The 20430-nt window shown below is 39.8% G+C and overlaps 1 protein-coding gene across 11 annotated transcripts in view; it reads right to left on the bottom strand.

Annotated features, from left to right (window-relative positions):
• Positions 1 to 14972: 14972 nt before the first annotated feature.
• The window catches only part of PLD1 (phospholipase D1), a 231114-nt gene continuing 225656 nt past the window's right edge, over positions 14973 to 20430 (bottom strand). For all 11 annotated transcript variants that reach the window (XM_035278534.3, XM_078353837.1, XM_035278538.3 and 8 more), the window contains 2 exons: positions 19876 to 19993; positions 14973 to 17859 (listed from right to left, as the gene is read on the bottom strand). In XM_035278534.3, the coding sequence (XP_035134425.2) occupies positions 17635 to 17859; positions 19876 to 19993 (343 nt within the window). In that variant the 3' untranslated portion in view covers positions 14973 to 17634. The remainder of the gene's footprint in view (positions 17860 to 19875; positions 19994 to 20430) is intronic.

The following is a 20430-nucleotide window of genomic DNA, read 5'->3' as shown; positions in this document are numbered from 1 at the left end:
AAAAAAAAAAAAAATTGTTCACTTCATGCACCTCAATGTATGCTTGTCACTCCTCGTCACAGCTGCTACGCCAGATATGGCATTTTTTCCAATCAGATCAGCGCAGCTCCTGGCACTTGGTATGCAGCTATTGGTTTAGCAAATACATTCTTTCCAATTCCCAACAGGTAAGAGAATGAAAACTGTTTTTATTTACATAGGAAGAACAGCAAAACACATTTAATTTCTTGTCCCAGGACTAAGTTGACTTTCCTGCCTTCCTTGATAAAACATATTCCAAAGGGCTATTAATTCTTTTGCATTCACAGAACATCATTTAGTACTCCACTATATTGATCACATTAAGTTAACTAGACTTGGTGAGCAGAAAATGGCAAGTTCTCTAGATGCCCTGGTAAGATACACATGTGCCAGAGGTGTGAGAAAACCTCTTCCAAGATCCAGGGGTCTTCTCCGTCTGTAAAGTGTGTAGGGATCCAATATTCTGGGGCATGTCGGGACATTCCCTCTAAGAAAATGAACAAATTACTGCACCTACATAAAGAAAAAAGAGCAGCCTTATCAAGCCCCCTCAGAACACCCATCACCAGCAGCACTATGCCGCCCCTTCAGACATCTGGGCCCTAACTGTGTAGGTCCCATCCTTCAAGCTTCTACATTTTAAAAACCTCATCTTCCCTTTCTTTGTCCAGCCCCAGGGGCAGTACGTGCTTCCTACTTCCTGCAGGTATTATCTCTGTTAGGTGTTGTCTAAGCAGATTTTCAAGTTTTAAAACTGTGCATATTTATAATCATGTATTAATCCATCAAATACTTAACAAGGGTCTACAACGTCCTAGGCACTATTCTGAGCCCTAAAGATAAAGTGGTGGTCAAATAAGACCAACTTGTCCCATGGAGTGAAAAGAGACAGACAGCAAGCAAGTTTAAAGTCAAAGGTAACTTCAGATGGTATAAATCCCTAAAAGAAAGATGCTCGTGGTCTAGGGAGCGTCATCGGTTTGCAAGTCCTCGAAGATATTCTGCCTTTTCACTTCCCCAATGACTATTCAGCCAATGTTCTGTTAAAATAACCAGTGTGGTGGATTCCTTCTTTCCTTTCTTCCTATTAAGGTGCAACCAGATAAATGGAATTAGTAGATTTATTGCAAAGAATTGGCTTATGTGATTGTGGGGCCTGGCAAGGCAAGTCTGAAATTCGCCGGGCATTCCATCAGGAACAACGGGCGTTAGGAATTCTCTAGCATGAGCTGAAGTGTCTATCAGAAGGCAGAATTTCTTTTCTTCAGGGCAGCCTCAGTTCTGCTCTTAATGCCTTTTAACTGACTCAATCAGGCCCACTCAGAGTTGTCTAAGATAATTTCCCTTACTGAAAGTCAACTGATTGTGAACTTTAATCACATGTACAAAATATCTTCACAGTGACACCCAGGTGAATGTTTCATTGAATAATTGGAAGCAATGGCCTAGCCATGTTATGCATAGAACTGACAATTACAGTCTACCTCCGAGTTCCCCCAGAGCCGTGGTGGACATTTCCCATACACGGTGAGAGTTTCTCACATCAAGTGTCAAAGCGTCTCTGTTGCTTTCCCTGAGGGCTTTCTCAAGCCACAGGAGGATGTGTTTCACATGATACTTCTGAAGTGGGATTGAGTGCTGCTGTCCATGGTCGTAGCGTGCTTATCAATGCACTCTCTATAAACATTTCTCTCGTCCTTGTCTCACTTACCCTACTCCCTGACCTGTGCTTTCTGCGGCCACTTCCAAATAAATTACCAGCATCCAAGGCCATTATTCAAGGTCTACTTTTGAAAAAAACACCAACTATGTCAAGTAAGCTTCATGGTCAAGCCCATTCATTCTATGCCTTCCTTTTTTTCATACCAGCCAAAATAATCTAATTTAATTATATCAAGTTACTCCCCTACTTAAAATCTTTTTATGATGTCTTAACAATTAGAATAAACTTCAAACATTTAACTAAGGCTTAAAATGCCTACCTGGGATGGCCTGGCCCAGGCCTCCAATGTCATTTTCCATTGTGCTCCCCTCACTCCTTCTCAGCCACTCTGGCCTTCTGCTTGCTCCTCAGTCACGCAAGATTATCCTTTGTGGGGCTCATGGCCTTTGCATTGGCTGCGCTGTCTTACACATTTTCATCCACATTTTGACATGGTGGCTGCTTCTCAACATTCAGACCTCTCCAAAATGCCTCTTCCTCAGAGAGACCCTCCTCCATCACCCTGACTGCGATAACAACCTGTCTTCCAGGACTTGTAAACTGATGACGCTCCCTAGACCACCAGCATCTTTCTTTTAGGGATTTATACCATCTGAAGTTACCTTTGACTTTAACTTGCTTGCTGTCTGTCTCTTTTCACTCCATGGACAAAAGTTGGTCTGTTTTGACCACCACTTTATCCTTAGGGCTCGGAATAGTGCCTGGGACATTGTAGACCCTTGTTAAATATTTGATGGATTAATAAATGATTATAAATATGCACGTAGTTTTAAAACTTGTAAGTCTGTTTAGACAACATCTGTGAGTAGAGGTAAGAGATAAGATGGAGTAAACATGAGCTTTACAAGCCCTGGAGGTGGGGTCAAGATACAGAGAGGTTAAGGTTGTGCCTATGTCTATCTAGATGATGAAATGATCTAAGAGTAAGAATAAAACAGATGAAAAATGTCTGTGGTTTAGGTGAGTGACTAAAGGATTGGTAGATGAGTGGTAGAAATTATATTTAAAATTAGAGCTTTAGTTTTTCTTTTTAAAAAAAATCCTCCCCAACCCTCCGTACACCAAATATTTGTTGTGTTGTTGACACCAATGGCGATTCGATAATGTCATTGTTAGTTGTAGGTTTCCTTAATCTATTTTAAACATAGAATAGGTCTCATATATAGTATGTGCTCAATAAATATTTGTGTAGTTGATTGTTAGTTTTATATGTTAACTTGATTGGGTTAAGGGATGCCCAGAGAGCTGGTAAAACATTATTTCTGGGTGTGTCTGTAGGGTGAATGTGGAAGAGACTAGCATTTGAATCAGTGGACTGAGTGAGTAAAGAAGATCCACCCTTACCAATGTGAGGGGCAGACAGCATCTAATCCATTGAGGAACTGAATAGAACCAAAGGCAAAGGAAGGGCAAATTTTGCTCTCTCTCCTCGAGCTGGAACATCCAGCTTCTCCTGCTCTCAGACATGAAAGCTCCTGTTTCTCAGGCCTTTGGCTTCCAGCTGAATTATACCACTAGTTTTTCTGGTTCTTCAGCTTACAGGCAGCAGATAGTAGGACTTCTTGTCCTCCATAAACACGTGAGCTAATTCTCATAATAAATCTTCTATGAGATCATATATATAATATAGATAGTAGTCACGGTTCTCCAGAGAAGCAGAATCAACATCCTAGAAACAGAATCCATGCACTTGTCAATGTTCTCCAGAGAAAGAGAAGCCTATGAGAACCAGGTTTAGAGTGATTGTGTAACTTGCCCAAAGATACCAAGTAAAATATTGACAGAACTGACATTTGACTTCAAATCACACTCTCTTAACTGTTAAACAATACTACCTTTGTCTAAAGACTAACTTAGCCACTAGGCTTATGTGGGGTTCTTTTCAGAGTTTCATATGTATATGTTTAAAATTTTCTCCAAATACTTTGAAAGTAAAATCTGAAAATCAAACAGATGAATGGAAATTTTGGAGCTGAAATGGAGAAGGCCAGGAAGCATTTAAAACTGGGCTATGGTTAATGCTATTTGCCGCCTGAGAATATGACTGAGGGGGAGGAAACTTACAGGCTGCTTTAGCGGGACTCACTCTCTCAACCTCATAGGGAGGTTGTAGTGGGGCCTTACTCAGTGAGAGTGAAGCCCCTGGAACTTCTGTTCTATTCTGTCTACTCATTATTCAGCCCTCATCCATGTCCTTTAATCTTTCAGCTTGTTGCTCCATAAAACATGAAAAAAAAAATTGCAACTGCTCTGATCTTCCATAAGCAGCTATTCTGAGAGCACACTTGAAAGTGCTTGCAGCTCTTCAGAGGAGGGTGAACTATTTCCTGGTATGACGTCTGCCTTCCGTAGGTTTACTTTGTCAATATCTATGATGTGTCCCTAGTATACCCTGATGTAGAACGATCCTGAGGTGGAAAATGGAACGCAACATGGTCTGTGGTGAAAACTCCCATCACACACCAGCCCATCCCATCTGAGGTCCAAACGTTTTTCCTGGCCCTGACTCCTTGCTATCGAGTAGAGGAGATATATTTACCAGAGAGAATTCAGGGTATCTGGGTCCAGTGTATACTACTTGGAATTGCCAAGCCCAAGACAAAAATCCTGAAGTAATCTTGAAGCTATTTCTGGCCCCGGGTTCAGGCTTTGTATTATAAGAGCATTTAAAATCTCAGAGCCCTCTCACTTATTGACTCACGTATTCCTTACCACAAGCCCTAGCCTCAGTTCTCCCAACAGCAAAATCAGAAGCATGGCCTGTAATGACTGTTCGAGCAAGATCATGTATCTTTCATTTCCTTAAATTTCCACTCCTAACTACAAATCTCTGGAGAGATCAATCTTCGATATTGAGGTCTCCTGGCTTCAGTGTGGTCTGGGAAGTGCATACATCAGTGGTCCCTTGGCATGTGTCTCTCTGCCTCAAGTCAGACACGGGTTGGGCAGATGTACCAAGCTTTCTGAGAGGCATGCTTCCCATAGGAGGCTGTTGATGGCCTGCCATGTGCTTCTTTCGGTAGGGCAGTGAGGAACTCTCTGAGGGCCTCAGGCACCCTGGGCACCCTAACATAAAAGGAATTAGCAACCAAGATTAAAATTAAGTTGCAGTGGTTTGCTTCAGTGCTGAGGCTCTCAACTGTGGCAATTCTATAAACTTAGGTGGATGTCTCAGCAAATAATTGATCTCTCTGGCCTACATGATGGGAGAGACACTCAGATTGAGCGACATTCTTTTCCCCTTGGACTCTCAATGCCCACAGAGCTCCTCCTTTGGATGGTAATATTGCATTTGCGCTGAAAGGCATTTTTGCCTCAATAAAGTTAAAATGGTAGGGATCAATTTACATTCTTTCTTTGTATTCTTTCCTGATGAAAAATGAATACTGGTTTTCTGTTGTATTGCTGTTATTCATATCCCTTAAACTTTTATTTGATGTGCAAAAATGTCGTGTGTGAAAAACTCAAGGGTCACAGACTAGCAGAAACAAAAAGAATACTTATTTTCATTTTTCATGTGGTATTGTAATTAGAGTTGTTGTAATTACCATTTTCTGTTGTAATAAAACATTTTGTTTTAAAACCGTCTTTTGTTATAGTTCTATCTGACCTGAAAAAGTGTCAGAGGATGCTTCTCCTCTCTATACTTCTTTTGACTTTTAATAAAAGGCCAACAGTTTTACTAATCTATACATGTTATATATTTCTTTTCTTTTCTTTTCTTTTTGAGGCAGAGTCTTGCTCTGTTGCCCAGGCTGGAGTGCAGTGGTGCGATCTCTGCTCACTGCAACTTCTGCCTCCTGGGTTCAAGCGATTCTCCTGCCTCAGCCTCCTGAGTAGCTGGGACTACAGGTGCACACCACCACACCCGGCTAATCTTTTGCATTTTTAGTAGAGACAGTGTTTCACCATGTTATCCAGGCTGGTCTCAATCTTCTGACCTTGTGATCCACCTGCCTTGGCTTCCCAAAGTGCTGGGATTACAGGCCTGAGCCACTGCGCCCAGCCGAGAATAAACAAAAATAAATCAGTTGAAACAAATCTCACTACTTGCAACAATAGGAAAGAAGAGTTTAGGCTGGCTTAAGTGTACAAAAATATCATGGCTTCATCGAAATTCAGGCTCTTGAATATGATGGGCTTCTTTTCCAGGTGTTAAAAACCTATATGACTTTCCTTTTTATAAACTGCATTTGGCAGCCATTTGGCAATTCTTGTAATAGAACTCAGTGGGAATATGAAGACAAAGGCTTTGGAGTTTTTGTAAGCACAGGAAGATAACACATCTCCTGGGAAGCAGTGCTGTTACACAAATAATCAATTCATGCAAAAAGCAGAGAAACACACATACACAAATATCTATATGGGAAAACAAGAAATATGGGCAAAAACAAACGGTAGCACAATGTCCAATGTGTACGGCAGCTGGCTTCCAAGATGACTCTAATAATCCCAGCCTCCTGCTGTTCATGTTGTAGCATAGTCTTCTCCCACACTGAACAGGGCTGACTGGTGTAATAAATAGGATATCATTGGGATGATAATTTGTGACTTCCAAAGCTAGGTTATAAAACATCTGTGACGTCTGCTTTGCTCTTTTTTGGATCATTCAGTTGGGGAAAGCCATCTGCCTGGTAGTGAGCAGTCCTATGGGATGAAGATTTTCTTATTATTTTCTTCAACTTTTAAGTTTTGGGGTACATGTTTAGGATGCGCCAAATTGTTACATAGGTAAACATGTGCCGTGGTGGTTTGCTGTTCATATCAAGCCATCACCTAGATATTAAGCCCTGCATCCATTAGCCATTCTTCCTGACGCTCTCCCTTCCCCATTCCCCACCCCTGCACCCACAGGCCCCAGTGTGTGCTGTTTCCCGCAGTGTGTTGAGATGAGGATTTTCACTGCAGCATATTTGTGGTGGAGTGTAGTTGGAGGTAACTCAGGTGTCAATTTTTGCAAAAGTGATGGGCAAAGTGTGATTACTTAACATTAAATACAATGATTAAACAAGATTAGAACTATATACATCAATATGGTTGGATCTTAAAAGCAGTGCTTTGTCAGAAACAGAATGCAACATGCATCATTCGTGTAAATAAAAATTCACATAATGACGATACACATTTTGCAACCACATATTCACGTGAAAAAATATACATAAAATATGTTAAAATGCATGTCTGTTGCAAGGAGAAGAACAATGAATGAGTTATGGAGATAAAAATAAATGAGTTAAACAAGAGAGATCTTACTACACCTTGAATTGAGGAATGTGACAAACTCAGTCCTTTGCACTTGAGGTCCAAAACTAGTTAAAGAAAAAAGTTGGAAAACTACATTTAGCCTTTGAAAAAGAGGGCATATGAAAGAGTAGTAGTAAAAAAGAAGAGGAGCATTCAGTGACACCCTAGACCAGTTTCAAAACAAGGCAGTGTCTTTGATACAGATCTGGGTTGCTGTTCCAGGAATGAAAAGCATATCAAAAGCCAGGTGTGTAGAGGGCAGTTCCGACTGCTAATCAAGAACTTCCTGATTTTACCTTTCACCGTGACGTCCCTGTATCTCTATGTAGAGAATACATTGCAATATAAAGTTTCTTATGAATGAAGAGGGTTCTGAAAAAATAAGCTCAGAAAATAGTATCTTTATCTTCAAAGGCTTTTCAAAAGGACTTCTTTGGTTGTTTTCATAAATCACCAAATGTTTGCCTCCTGAGTTATCGGTACAGTTCTAAACCAGCCCTTTTTCCTATTCTAGAAATAGTCTAATATCATGGGGAAAACGGTATAATTTTAATTTTCCATAATCTTTCAAATGAGAGTATGATCTGACATTTAGTTCCATTATCACAGCTTTAACTGTATTTTATGTTTTAAAAAATGACGGAGACTTTATAAATACCAAAGGAAAATTTAGAAATCCACTTCTTACTGCACCACTCTAATATAAAAACAGCTTTTATTTCTTTGGTTCTCCCCTGAGCTTTATGAATTGGCCTAATGAATCTCAAATATCATAAGCATACAAAGCCTTGGGGGAAGAGGATTGAGGTGGCCACTTTTCAATTCAATTTTTGTGAACTTGAACAATATGTTCAGCATTGTGCTAAGCTCAATACAACATGTATAAAAAGTTAGATTATTCCTGTCTTGAGGGAAATTACATGCTTCTAGAATAGAGAAGAATTACCACATTGTGAAATTCCCCCAGCTTTATTGAGGTATAATTGACAAAAACTGTATATATTTAAGGTATAGAATATGATTTGATATACATCTACATTGTGAAATAATTATCATAATCGAGCCAAAAAACACATGCATCACCACACGTAATTATCCAATTTTTTCCTATGTGGTGAGAACATTTAAGACCTACTTTCTTACCAAATTTTAAGTAGGAAGCACAGTACTAGTAACTGATAGTCACCATGCTGTGGTGACGATTGGATCCCAGAACTTGTTCATCTTATAACTGAAAATGTGTACCCTTTGACCAACATCTCCCCACTTCCTCCACTGCCCCCGCCCCCTAGCCTCTGGCAACCACCACTCTACCTTCTGCTTCTATGAGTATGATTTTTTTTTAGATTACACATATAAGTGAGATCACGCAGTATTTGTCTCGCTGAGTCTGGCTTATTTCACTCAGCATTCCTTTTTTTTTTTTTTTTTTTTTTTTGAGACGGAGTTTCGCTCTCGTTACCCAGGCTGGAGTGCAATGGCGCGATCTCGGCTCACCGCAACCTCCGCCTCCTGGGTTCAGGCAATTCTCCTGCCTCAGCTTCCTGAGTAGCTGGGATTACAGGCATGCACTACCGTGCCCAGCTAATTTTTTGTATTTTTTTAGTAGAGACGGGGTTTCACCATGTTGACCAGGATGGTCTCGGTCTCTTGACCTCGTGATCCACCCATCTCGGCCTCCCAAAGTGCTCGGATTACAGGCTTGAGCCACTGCGCCTGGCCTAGCATTCCATTTTAAAGGGTCATCCATGTTGTCACAAATGGAAGGATTTCCATCTTCATTATGGCTGAATAATATTCCATTCCACACATTTGCATTATCCATTCATCTGTTGGTGAGCACTTAAACTGATCTGATATCTTGGCTATTGTGAATAATGCTGCAATGAACATGAGAATGCAGCTCTCTCTTTGAGATACTGATTTCATCATATATATATATATACACACACACACACCCATCATATATATATATACACACACCCATCATATATATACACACACACACCCCCATCATATATATACACACACACACACCCATCATATATATGTACACACACACCCATCATATATATATACACACACCCATCATATATATATATACACACACACCCATCATATATATATATACACACACACCCATCATATATATATACACACACACCCATCATATATATACACACACACACCCATCACATATATATACACACACACCCATCACATATATATACACACACACCCATCATACATATATACACACACACCCATCATATATATATATACACACACACCCATCATATATATATACACACACACCCATCATATATATATACACACACACCCATCATATATATATACACAAACACACCCACCATATATATATATGTATACACACACACACACCCATCATATATATATACACACACACACCCATCATATATATATACACACACACCCATCATATATATATATACACACACACATCATATATATATATAAAAACACACCCATCTTACATATATACACACACACCCATCATATATATACACACACACACCCATCATATATATATACACACACACCCATCATATATATATACACACACACACCCATCATATATATATACACACACACACACACCATATATATATATACACACACCCATCATATATATATATACACACACACACCCATCATATATATATATACACACACACCCATCATATATATATATACACACACACACCCATCACATATATATATACACACACACACCCATCATACATATATATACACACACACCCATCATATATATACACACACACACACCCATCATATATATATACACACACACACCCATCATATATATATACACACACCCATCATATATATATACACACACACCCATCATATATATATATACACACACACACCCATCATATATATATATACACACACACACCCATCATATATATATACACACATACCCATCATATATATATATACACACACCCATCATATACATATACACACACACACACAGCCATCATATATATATACACACACACACCCATTATATATATATATACACACACACCCATCATATATATATATATATGCACACACACCCATCATATATATATATATACACACACACCCATCATATATATACACACACACACCCATCATATATATATACACACACACACCCATCATATATATATATACACACACCCATCATATATATATATATACACACACCCATCATATATATACACACACACACACCCATCATATATATATACACAAACACCCATCATATATATATATACACACACACCCATCATATATATGTACACACACACCCATCATATATATATACTAACACACACTTCCATCATATATATATACACACACACCCATCATACACACACACTCCCATCATATATATATATACACACACACCCATCATATATATATACACACACACACCCATCATATATATATACACACACACACACCCATCATATATATATACTATATACACACACCCATCATATATATATACACATACACCCATCATATATATATATACACACACACACCCATCATATATATATACACACACACCCATTATATATATATATACACACACACCCATCATATTTATATATATACACACACGCACCCATCATATATATATACACAAACCCATCATATATATATACACACACACCCATCATATATATATACACACACACCCATCATATATGTGTACACACACACACACCCATCATATATATATACACACACACCCATCATATATATATACACACACACACCCATCATATACATATACACACACACCCATCATATATATACACACACACACCCATCACATATATATACACACACACCCATCATACATATATACACACACACCCATCATATATATATACACACACACACCCATCATATATATATACACACACACACACACCCATTATATATATATATATACACACACACACACACACAGACACAGAGTGGGAATGCTGGGTCATATGGTGTCCTAGTTTTAATTTTTTTAGGAAACTTCATAATATTTTGTATAATAGTTGTACCAACTATTGTGAAAAATTAGAGGCTTATTCTACCTGGTGTTGTTGATGTCCAGCCACACCCCTCATCCTGCTCTGAGTTTACCTGTGGCCACAAGGGCCAGTTCCCACCAAGTTGACAGCTTTGCCCTGAATGGGTTTCTCTCTGCTTCTTTGCTGGCTCTTTTTGACCCAGCAACTGTGTGCAGAGAAGCTGCCCACTCCTGTGCATGTGCTTCCTCAGAACACATTCTAATTAAATTACTTTCATTCAAAGCTTTCTCTCAAGGTTTGCTTTAGGGGGAACCCAAAGAAAACACATCAGACAGAATATAGTCAAACGTCAAGATGTGTAAAGACAAAATTTTCTTCCCCTCCAACTTTGCCACTTCTCAATTCCCTAGTGATGGAACAAGATATAAAATTAATGCAATCAGCACAGGTTCCCATTTGCCTCACTTCTTGCTGGTTGCCCTTGATCATTTGAGAGTCTGGCTGAGAATGAGGTTGCCGGGGTAGACAGCCCTACCATATGCCTTCTTCTTTTTATTGCCCATTTAAATACGGCCTTTGTAGCTCAGGCACTGACACAGTCAAAACACTTCTATTCTTCCTAGATCTTGGCAAGTGTGCAGCAATCTGCTATCTTTTTCCATCCATCTCTTTTTCAGATTGATTCATTTTCTCTACCAACTATCTATTACACATCTGTACTGTCTGAAGTACATTAGGTCCTGGGGTGCCCCAATGTCCAAGATAGTCATGTGCTCCTACTGCACATTGCTCAGGATACTGATGTAGCAGGCATCACATATCATGTGGGAATGCCATGAAAAGAACAGCATGCTGTGGAGGCACCCAGGAGGCCACAGTACTAAGCCAGACATGGGGAGGTCAAAGAAGGCTACTTAGCAAAAATAAAAATAGGCTTTAAGAAAGCCAGGAGAAAGGGATATACAGAAGCCAAATTGAGTATTGCTCAAAGGAAGAGTGGCAGTTGGAGTTGATTCAGCTGGAGGGTTAAGAAAGGGGCAGTTGGCCAGGTGCAGTGGCTTACACCTGTTATCCCAGCACTTTGGGAGGCTGAGATGGATGGATCACGAGGTCAAGAGATGGAGATGATCCTGGCCAACATGGTGGAACCCCATCTCTACTATAAATACAAAAATAAATTAGCTGTGCGTGATGGTGCGTGTCTGTAATCCCAGCTACTCAGGAGGCTGAGGCAGGAGAATCGCTTGAACCTGGGAGGTGGAGGTTGCAGTGAGCCAAGATTGTGCCACTGCACTCCAGCCTGGCAACAAATCGAGACTCCATCTCAAAAAAAAAAAAAAAAAAAAAAGAGAGAGAGAAAAGAAAGGGGCAGTCTATAAAGAGTCTTGCAGAATCTTTTTAGGACTTTACCCTAAAACAAAATCTCTTAAAGGGATTTAAGCTGGAAAAGACATGACCACATTTACAATTAAAAAAACAATATCTCTGACTGGAAGGGATAGATCTGGGAGAGACCAAATTTGACAGACTAGTTAATGCAGATGAGGTGGTGGTGACCAAGGTGACGTAGGAAGTGGCATTGGGAGGAAAAATAATTGAGAGCAACTGGGAGACATTGAGGTAGTAGAGTTGATAGACTTGGTGGCTAATGACATGGAGAAGGTAAGAGAGAGGGAGGAATCAAGAATAATTATTTTCCAGTTTGGCAGTTGGTGGCTGGTGGGACTGTTCCTTAATATGAGGAACAATAGAAGGAACCCTGTGGGCACATTGGCTGGGGACTGGAAGAGAATATTGATGATGGTTGCCCTTTTGGATAGGCTGTGTGGTTGAGTTTGAGTAGCGCGTGAAAAAGCAAGTAGAAATATCTAATCTTCAGGTGTGTTTGGAATTCAGGAGAGAGATCTGGGCTCGAGGAGGGTGAGATAAGCATCTTCATGCGGGGTTATCTATGCAACAGGCATGCTTTAAGAACCTTGCTGCAGAACACCTTGGTATGCAGGAATCAAACCTCCATCATCACGGCAGTTTCGTTTCAAGATGGCGTTATTCTTACCAAGCAACAGGCTGTTTTCCTGCACTTACATATTACTAAAGAGTAGAAAAACAGGCCTGGTGCGTGGCTCACGCCTGCAACCCCAGCACTTTGGGAGGCTGAGGCAGGCGGATCATGAGGTCAAGAGATTGAGCCCATCCTGGCCAACATATTGAAACCCCGTCTCTACTAAAATACAAAAATTAGCTGGGCATGGTGGCGCGCACCTGTAGTCCCAGATACTCGGGAGGCTGAGGCAGGAGGAGTGCTTGAACCCAGGAGGCAGAGATCGTGCCACTGCACTCCAGCCTGGTGCCTGGCGACAGAGCAAGACTGTCTCAAAAACAAAAACAAAACAAAAAAAGAACAATGACCTGGGTGAAAAAATTGTATTTTGTCAGTCACTTTAAGTATAAGATTTATTACAGACTAAATGTTGGTGTCTTCCCTTCCCGTTCATATGAAGCCCGTATCTCTGAGGTTGTGGTATTTGGAAATGAGGTCTCTGGCAAGTAATTAGGGTTAGATGACATAATGAGAGTGGGGTGCTCATTATGGGATTAGTGGCCTTAGAGGAAGAGACACCAGAGAGCTTGCCTCTAACTCCTGTGCTCACACAGAGAGGCCATGTGAGCACACAGTGAGAAGGTAGCCACCAACAAGGCAGGAAGAGTCCTCACCAGAAACCTACCACACAGGCACCTTGATTTCAAACGTCCCGCCTCTGGAACTGTGAGAAAATAGACTAGTCTAGGGCATCTTGTTTTGGCAGCCTGAGCAGACTAATACAAGGTTTAATTCTGTTTTTTCCTCAGGATACTTTTTCTTGTCTTTTGAAATAATTTTTACATAGTAAGAAGGTGCTATGGTTGGGGAGAGAGATTGCAGGAATAAGGAGTGAGGAGGCCAGCATGGTGGCTCACACCTGTAATCCCAGCACAGAGGAGGGAGCTCAAGCAATCTGCCTGCCTGGCACTGGGAGGCCGAGGCAGGCAGATTGCTTGAGCTCAGGAGTTTGAGATCAGCTTGGGCAACATAAAGGCAGTCTACCAAAAAAAAAAAAAAAATTAGCCGGGTATGGTGGCATGTGCTGGCAATCCCAGCTATTCAGGAGGCTGAGGTGGGAGGACTGCTTCAGCCCAGGAGGCAGAGGTTGCAGTGAGCTGAGATCATGCCAGGGCACTACAGCCTGGGTCATAGAGCAAAATCCAGAAAGAAAAGAATAAAAAGGGAAGAGAGGAGGGGAGGGGAGGGGAAGAGAGGGGAGGGAAGAAAGGAAGGAAAGAAGGAAGGAAGGAAAAGAGAAAAGAGGAGAAAAGAGGGAGGGAGGGAGGAAGGAAGGAAGGAAATGAAAAGATGCAGAAAAAGTATAGGCTCTATATACATAAAATCTATTTTTTCCTTGACTTATATCTGCAAAATGACTTCTCAGCTTGTTGTTTTCGTCTGCAAGAGTGTTAATTCATGATATTATAATTTCCCAAGTTCTTACTTAAGAAATGAACTGTCCATATTTTGAGTACTTATAGGCAAAATTTCTTTACAAAGGTGCTTTGAAAATAAATGTTTTACAGTATGCCTCACAATTATCTAATGACCATCTCCACACGCCTTTCTGTGATGCATTACAGCTGAGAATTAAAAGCATTTCACTGAAGGATGAGTCATGGGCTGGACACTAGATTCAGAACGAGCACCTGCACCAGACTTGCTATGCTAAGGCTATCTCCAATGACGGAGCATGGCCAATCTGAATAGCTTTACTAGACCATGACCACTTTCCAGCATTCATTCATTGTAATACTAGAATTTTTCCCTCTTGAAAACAAAAATTATTACAAAAATTAGCAGGGTGTCAGGTATATAGCTTTTATGGGCATTTCAAAAGATTACAGTCACTTTGAAATGGTGAGCAGATTCATGATAGATTTTCAAGGTTTTGAATTATTTACATTTAAAAAGGCTTATCAGATATTGCAATGTCAAAGATAAATTATTTGAACTTCTAGTAGGTAGTAATGGTGTCAGAGAATGACAGGTAATTAGGTCATACAGTACATCTTGTGTCAACATTTCATGCGACTTTTGCAGAATGCTGTATTATGTAAAATGCTACTGCATAAAAAGCAATTATCGCACTGAATTTTCCATAGAATCCCTCCAAGTAAATCTTATCACCTCTTTGCAGATGAGCATCTTGCCTTTGAGAAGATGCAATGGAAAAGAAACTTGCCATAGAAAGCGGTATAAGATTTCCTATACGAGACTAAGCTTTTCATTTCGTTAGCTCTCTCCTTCACCTTATTAATTCTGCAAACATTTATTGGAATCTCCTATGTGCCAAGCACTGGTCCAGGCTCTCGGCATACACTAGGAACAAAAGACAGTGAAGTTCCTGCCCCATGGAGCTTACATTCTAGTAGGGGGAGACAGACAAACACATAAACACAAAATATCAGAGGGTTCAAAACAGTTTAGAGATCCCTTGCCTGGAATGTTTACTGCATATCCTCATTCTTGGGCAATGATAAAGCAAAGAGATAGGCCAACACCAGGTGCAGCCATGTTGCTAGTCCCAGTTCTACCATCTACATACTGAGTGGATTTAGGTGAGTCCTCATCTAATCTAAGCCTCAGTTTCCTCATCTATAAAATGGGGAGAAATTGGACTAAATGACTTATAAGGGAAAGGGTCCTTTCAGGCTTTTATTTTTTGTGGTTTTAAGGGAATATCCTTGCACAAAATCAAGAGCCGGTTTGTTGACTGCTCTAAGGATTAAAAAATATTTTAAAATAAAATCTAAGAAAGCCTTAGCGATCCCACATACATTCAATACTTCAAATGCCAATCTAAACTTCTTTCAATAGCAAATGTCTTATTTACAATTGATACAGAATGAAATCACTTTACCATCTTTAGCTACCTGAAAAATAAGTTATTTACTTATAAAAACATTCATTTTTATTACTGGTTACAAAATCTCACCTCATTTATGAAATATTCCCTAGCTATGAAATCCTTTCCTTGATGTGACACTATTTCTCTCTCTGCTAAACCCTATCCCTGACTTTCTGCTCCTAATTTTTCCAACTGAAGTATCAGCTTCGTGAAAATGGGGATCAGGGCCTTGCTGCTTTGAATGACAACCCAAGTCGGAGTCTGTTGAGGAAATCCACAGACTTGTGTAATCATTACACCTGCACTGGTTTGACAGGTACGGGCCTTTTGGGAACCCACATTAGCTCTTCAGACTGTCAGAGTTGTTCTGCTTAGTAAAATTTTCAAAGGGTACTCTAAGATCCGAAAAGGAAAAACACATTTCCAGAATCATTCACAGACTAGGCATCGTAACTTCTTTGGAAGCCCTGGTGGAATGTTAATACATATTTAACAACACAAGCGCAGTAGCCCCTATTTTATAATCAATTAATTTTTCTCAAAGAAGGTAACATAGCGGTAGAGCTGAATGTCGAACAAGGTTAGACTCATACTTACTCACGGTAGGAGTATGATGCCTCTGACTCTTCTGAAAGACAAACTGTATTCACCGGTTTGATTTTGAAATTAGAGATCGAATTCCAATCAACCCAGCAGCCAAGGATGACAGAAAATTTACAGGACTAGAAGGAATCATCTTTTCTTATCTGAATCTGATCCCCCTTGACACCTTGGGGGTTTCTGAAGGCTGTGTGCTCTCAGTGTTATCTGGGTGCTATGTAATCAAATAGCACCCAGATCAGGTGGGCCTAATCACAAAGACTCATCTTGTCTGTGCCTTTGGGAGCAAAATGAAATAAATCTGTCTCAATATTGGAATATATTCCTTCCTGTTGCTTCAATGTTATCAGAAGTGCCAAACACAGGCTACTGTGTAAGCTAAGGTCTGTCTTGTTCGTACAGTGACTGAAAAGGAATAATTACCTCATTATTCAAAGGAAAGGGGACCTTATTATGTCCTCATTTGGGTGAATGTTACTACTTCAGGGCCAGATGAGCAGGGACATCCCATGCAACCATGAAGAATCCTGAAGCAATGTTACAACATCTAGTAACAAACAGTATCTCAAACAGTGCCTGTATCAACTGCAAGACGAGAGCAGGTCCAGCCAGACATTGGCTGCATAAATGAAGATCAGAGAAGAATAAGGGGGTTCAGACCCCTTTTGGCAACCTAGATCACAGTTACAGGTAAATTCTTGTTACAAAGGAAATGGATTTTGGTACATGTCAAGGAATTTGAATATGTGTTTTATTTAACACATACTCAAATGAGTCTATGTATGTACTCAACAGAGTCCACGCTATCAACAAGAATGCAGCCCCCATTTTGTCAGGTTAGGTGGAAGGAATCATAAGGCCTTGCTGATGTTCAGTGTCCTTACATCAGTATGACTGCAGCCCTCCCCAGCCATTCCAAAGGGTTCTTGGGCTGGCATCGGGCCTGGCTTTGCCAGGAAGTCACTGTGTGCAGTGTGGTCTTCAGGGTGGAAGTCCTTGAGCTGCCAATGAATAGCTCTTAAGTCCAAACCTCCATGGGCACTATGGCTTCTTTGGTGCCAACAGAAGGCAGCAGGCTTTCTTCAGACAAGAAATAAAAGGGGAATTGCACCAGAAACCCACGGATCTTCTTCAGTTCCTCCTCAGCTCGAATGGGATCTTCCTTAGCCAATACGGGCTTGTTTATAAAGTCTCTCAGCTGAATTAAGTTGTGTACTTCATCATTGGGAAGGCACCGGAACACCTGATTAGAAAATAAATAGAAAAATGAGTGATAAGTTTAAAAGAAAGCACATGCCCTTTGTGGAAAATAATTATTCCAACAGACAAGACCTCTGTTTTATGAAACATATTATTGGTCTTATGTTACAGCACAGATCTGATTTAAGAGTGGGTTATCTTATGTGCTACAGATAGATAGATCTGCTTCCACTTAAAAGAAGCATGGCTAGGTTCTTATATCTGATCCACAAAAGTCTAATGACCTCAGCATGATGTCAAGCTAGTGAGTGGTAAGAAATTACACTAATGTTACCCCACATTAAGGTTAATTTTTTTGGATAATAATCATCCCTGAATTTCACTGGAGCTTCCAATCTAAGGGGAATATTTTATATTATATTTTCCCTAAGTTTTCTTGGAAGAGGTTTATATCTGCACCTTCACATAGCATTATCAATTGTTGATATGTAATACTTGCTTTGCTGGTTAAAATGAGTTTTGGATATCATAACACTTCACCCCCGAATACTTCTGTGTGTATTTCTTAAGAATAAGGACATGTGCCTATATAATCACAACACTATTCCCATGCCTAAGAAAATTAATTATATAATGGCATTTCAGTTGTGCTCCATATTCAAATTTATCTTGTTATCCCCAAAATGTCTTTTATAGATGTTTTCCCACAAATCCAGGACCCAAATAAGGCTGTGCTCTGCATTTGTACAATTACATTTTAAAGACTCTATGTACATGATCGATTTGACCATGGCCTTCAGTCCTCAGGATGAAATAAGGCTATACAGGGGTGGGGCACATTGGCTCATGCCTGTAATCCCAGCACTTTGAGAGGCTGAGGTGGTTGGATTACTTGAGGTCAGCAGTTCTAGACCAGCGTGTATAATAATACAAAAATTAGCCAGGTGTGGTGGTGGGCACCTGTAGTCCCAGCTATAGGGAGGCTGAGGCAGGAGAATCACCTGAACACAGAAGGTAGAGAGTGCAGTGAGCTGAGATCATGCCACTGCACTCCAGCCTGGGCGACAGAGTGAGACTCCATACCAATTAAAAGAAAAAAGAAAAAGAAAGAAAGAAAGAAAAAGAAGGTTTACAGATAGTAGTCACGTTTCATTAAGAATAATAAGTCTCCCTCCTGGAAGGGGCTCGAAGAGAAAATTTGTGTATTTTGCCTAAATTTTTTTAAAAGAGGTTCATGTCTATATCTGGAAGTCATAAAGAAGAACACAGACTTACCCAGTTTCTCACAGATGGTCAATGAGTCTTGGCTAGAATACAGCTTCAATATTTTTCCCTGATGGGCAACTAGCTACTTTTTGAAGTAACCTGTTCCACTGTTACACAACTCTTAACTCTCTTATGTTTTTTATTATAACCAAAGGATAAACTTCACAAGCGATGCATTTGATACGCATCAAATGGAGCTGGTTTTAAAACACCTTTCTAAAACTAGAGCTGTCCAACAAATGGCATGTCTTGTTATTAGTATTAACAAGCTTCATTATGAGGATGAATACTGTTTACTCTACACTATGTGCTAAAATCACTAAACTGTTCTTTGTCCTCATAACTACCCTTGTAAATATTCCTCCCAATTTATAGGAGAGGGAAAAAAGAGTCTCCGAAAGTGACCTCACTATACACAAGGTTATAATGCCATCAGCTGGGTGAGCTAGGCTGGACTCAGCTGTGCTTATTTTATGATGCCATCTGCCTCACTGCTCTTTGTCACTAGACATGCACAAAGGCTGGGTAACCAGGTGCTAAGGATGCTTCTGATGGGACTCCTGCATCACAGGAGAGATCAGAATGCTGCTAAAGCCTCTTCTAAGCCAAAATCCATAATGCTTTTTGACTTTGTTTTTCAGAGTCCACAAAGAGGTATTTCATTACAACTTGGAAATGTGTTAGGTTTTTACAGTTATTAAGAATACCCTGTACCAATAATAGGCAGAAATAACGATGTGCTTTTCGGGATGAGATTCAGCGAAAGAAAAGGGGGGAAATATGTGAACCTCACCTTATCATAAATTGTAGCATTTCGAGCCGCTGTTGAAACCCAGACCTCCTTGAAGAATTTGTCACTCACTGGATCCTGAATGTCCTCACTTGGGTCATCAAGATAGCCAAGGACAACCCTGAAATACAAGTGACCTCCACATTGAGTAACTGAGATAAAGCAGTTTGTTTCAGAATATATGTCTATTATAGCTATCCCTATGTATACAAATATATAGACCATGACCTGGTTACTCTCATGTATTATATCTATTCCTATGTATGCAAATATATATATATTTATATCTGATTTATGTCGGCATTCTGAGAATATATTATGTCCAAATTCTTTGAGAGACCATGACCTGGCTACTCTCATGTATTATATCTATCCCTATGTATGCAAATATATCTATATAATATATATAGATATATCTATATATATCAATACATATGTGATTATATTGATATATATCATATATTGATATATATCATATATTGATATCATATATATGATATATAGTATGCAAATATATATATGATCTATATGATATATATATATTTACATACATAGGGA

The sequence above is a fragment of the Callithrix jacchus genome, chromosome 17 (assembly GCF_049354715.1).
Source record: "Callithrix jacchus isolate 240 chromosome 17, calJac240_pri, whole genome shotgun sequence".
NCBI classification, from domain to species: domain Eukaryota; kingdom Metazoa; phylum Chordata; class Mammalia; order Primates; family Cebidae; genus Callithrix; species Callithrix jacchus.
This window is presented reverse-complemented; position numbering and strand designations above follow the sequence as displayed.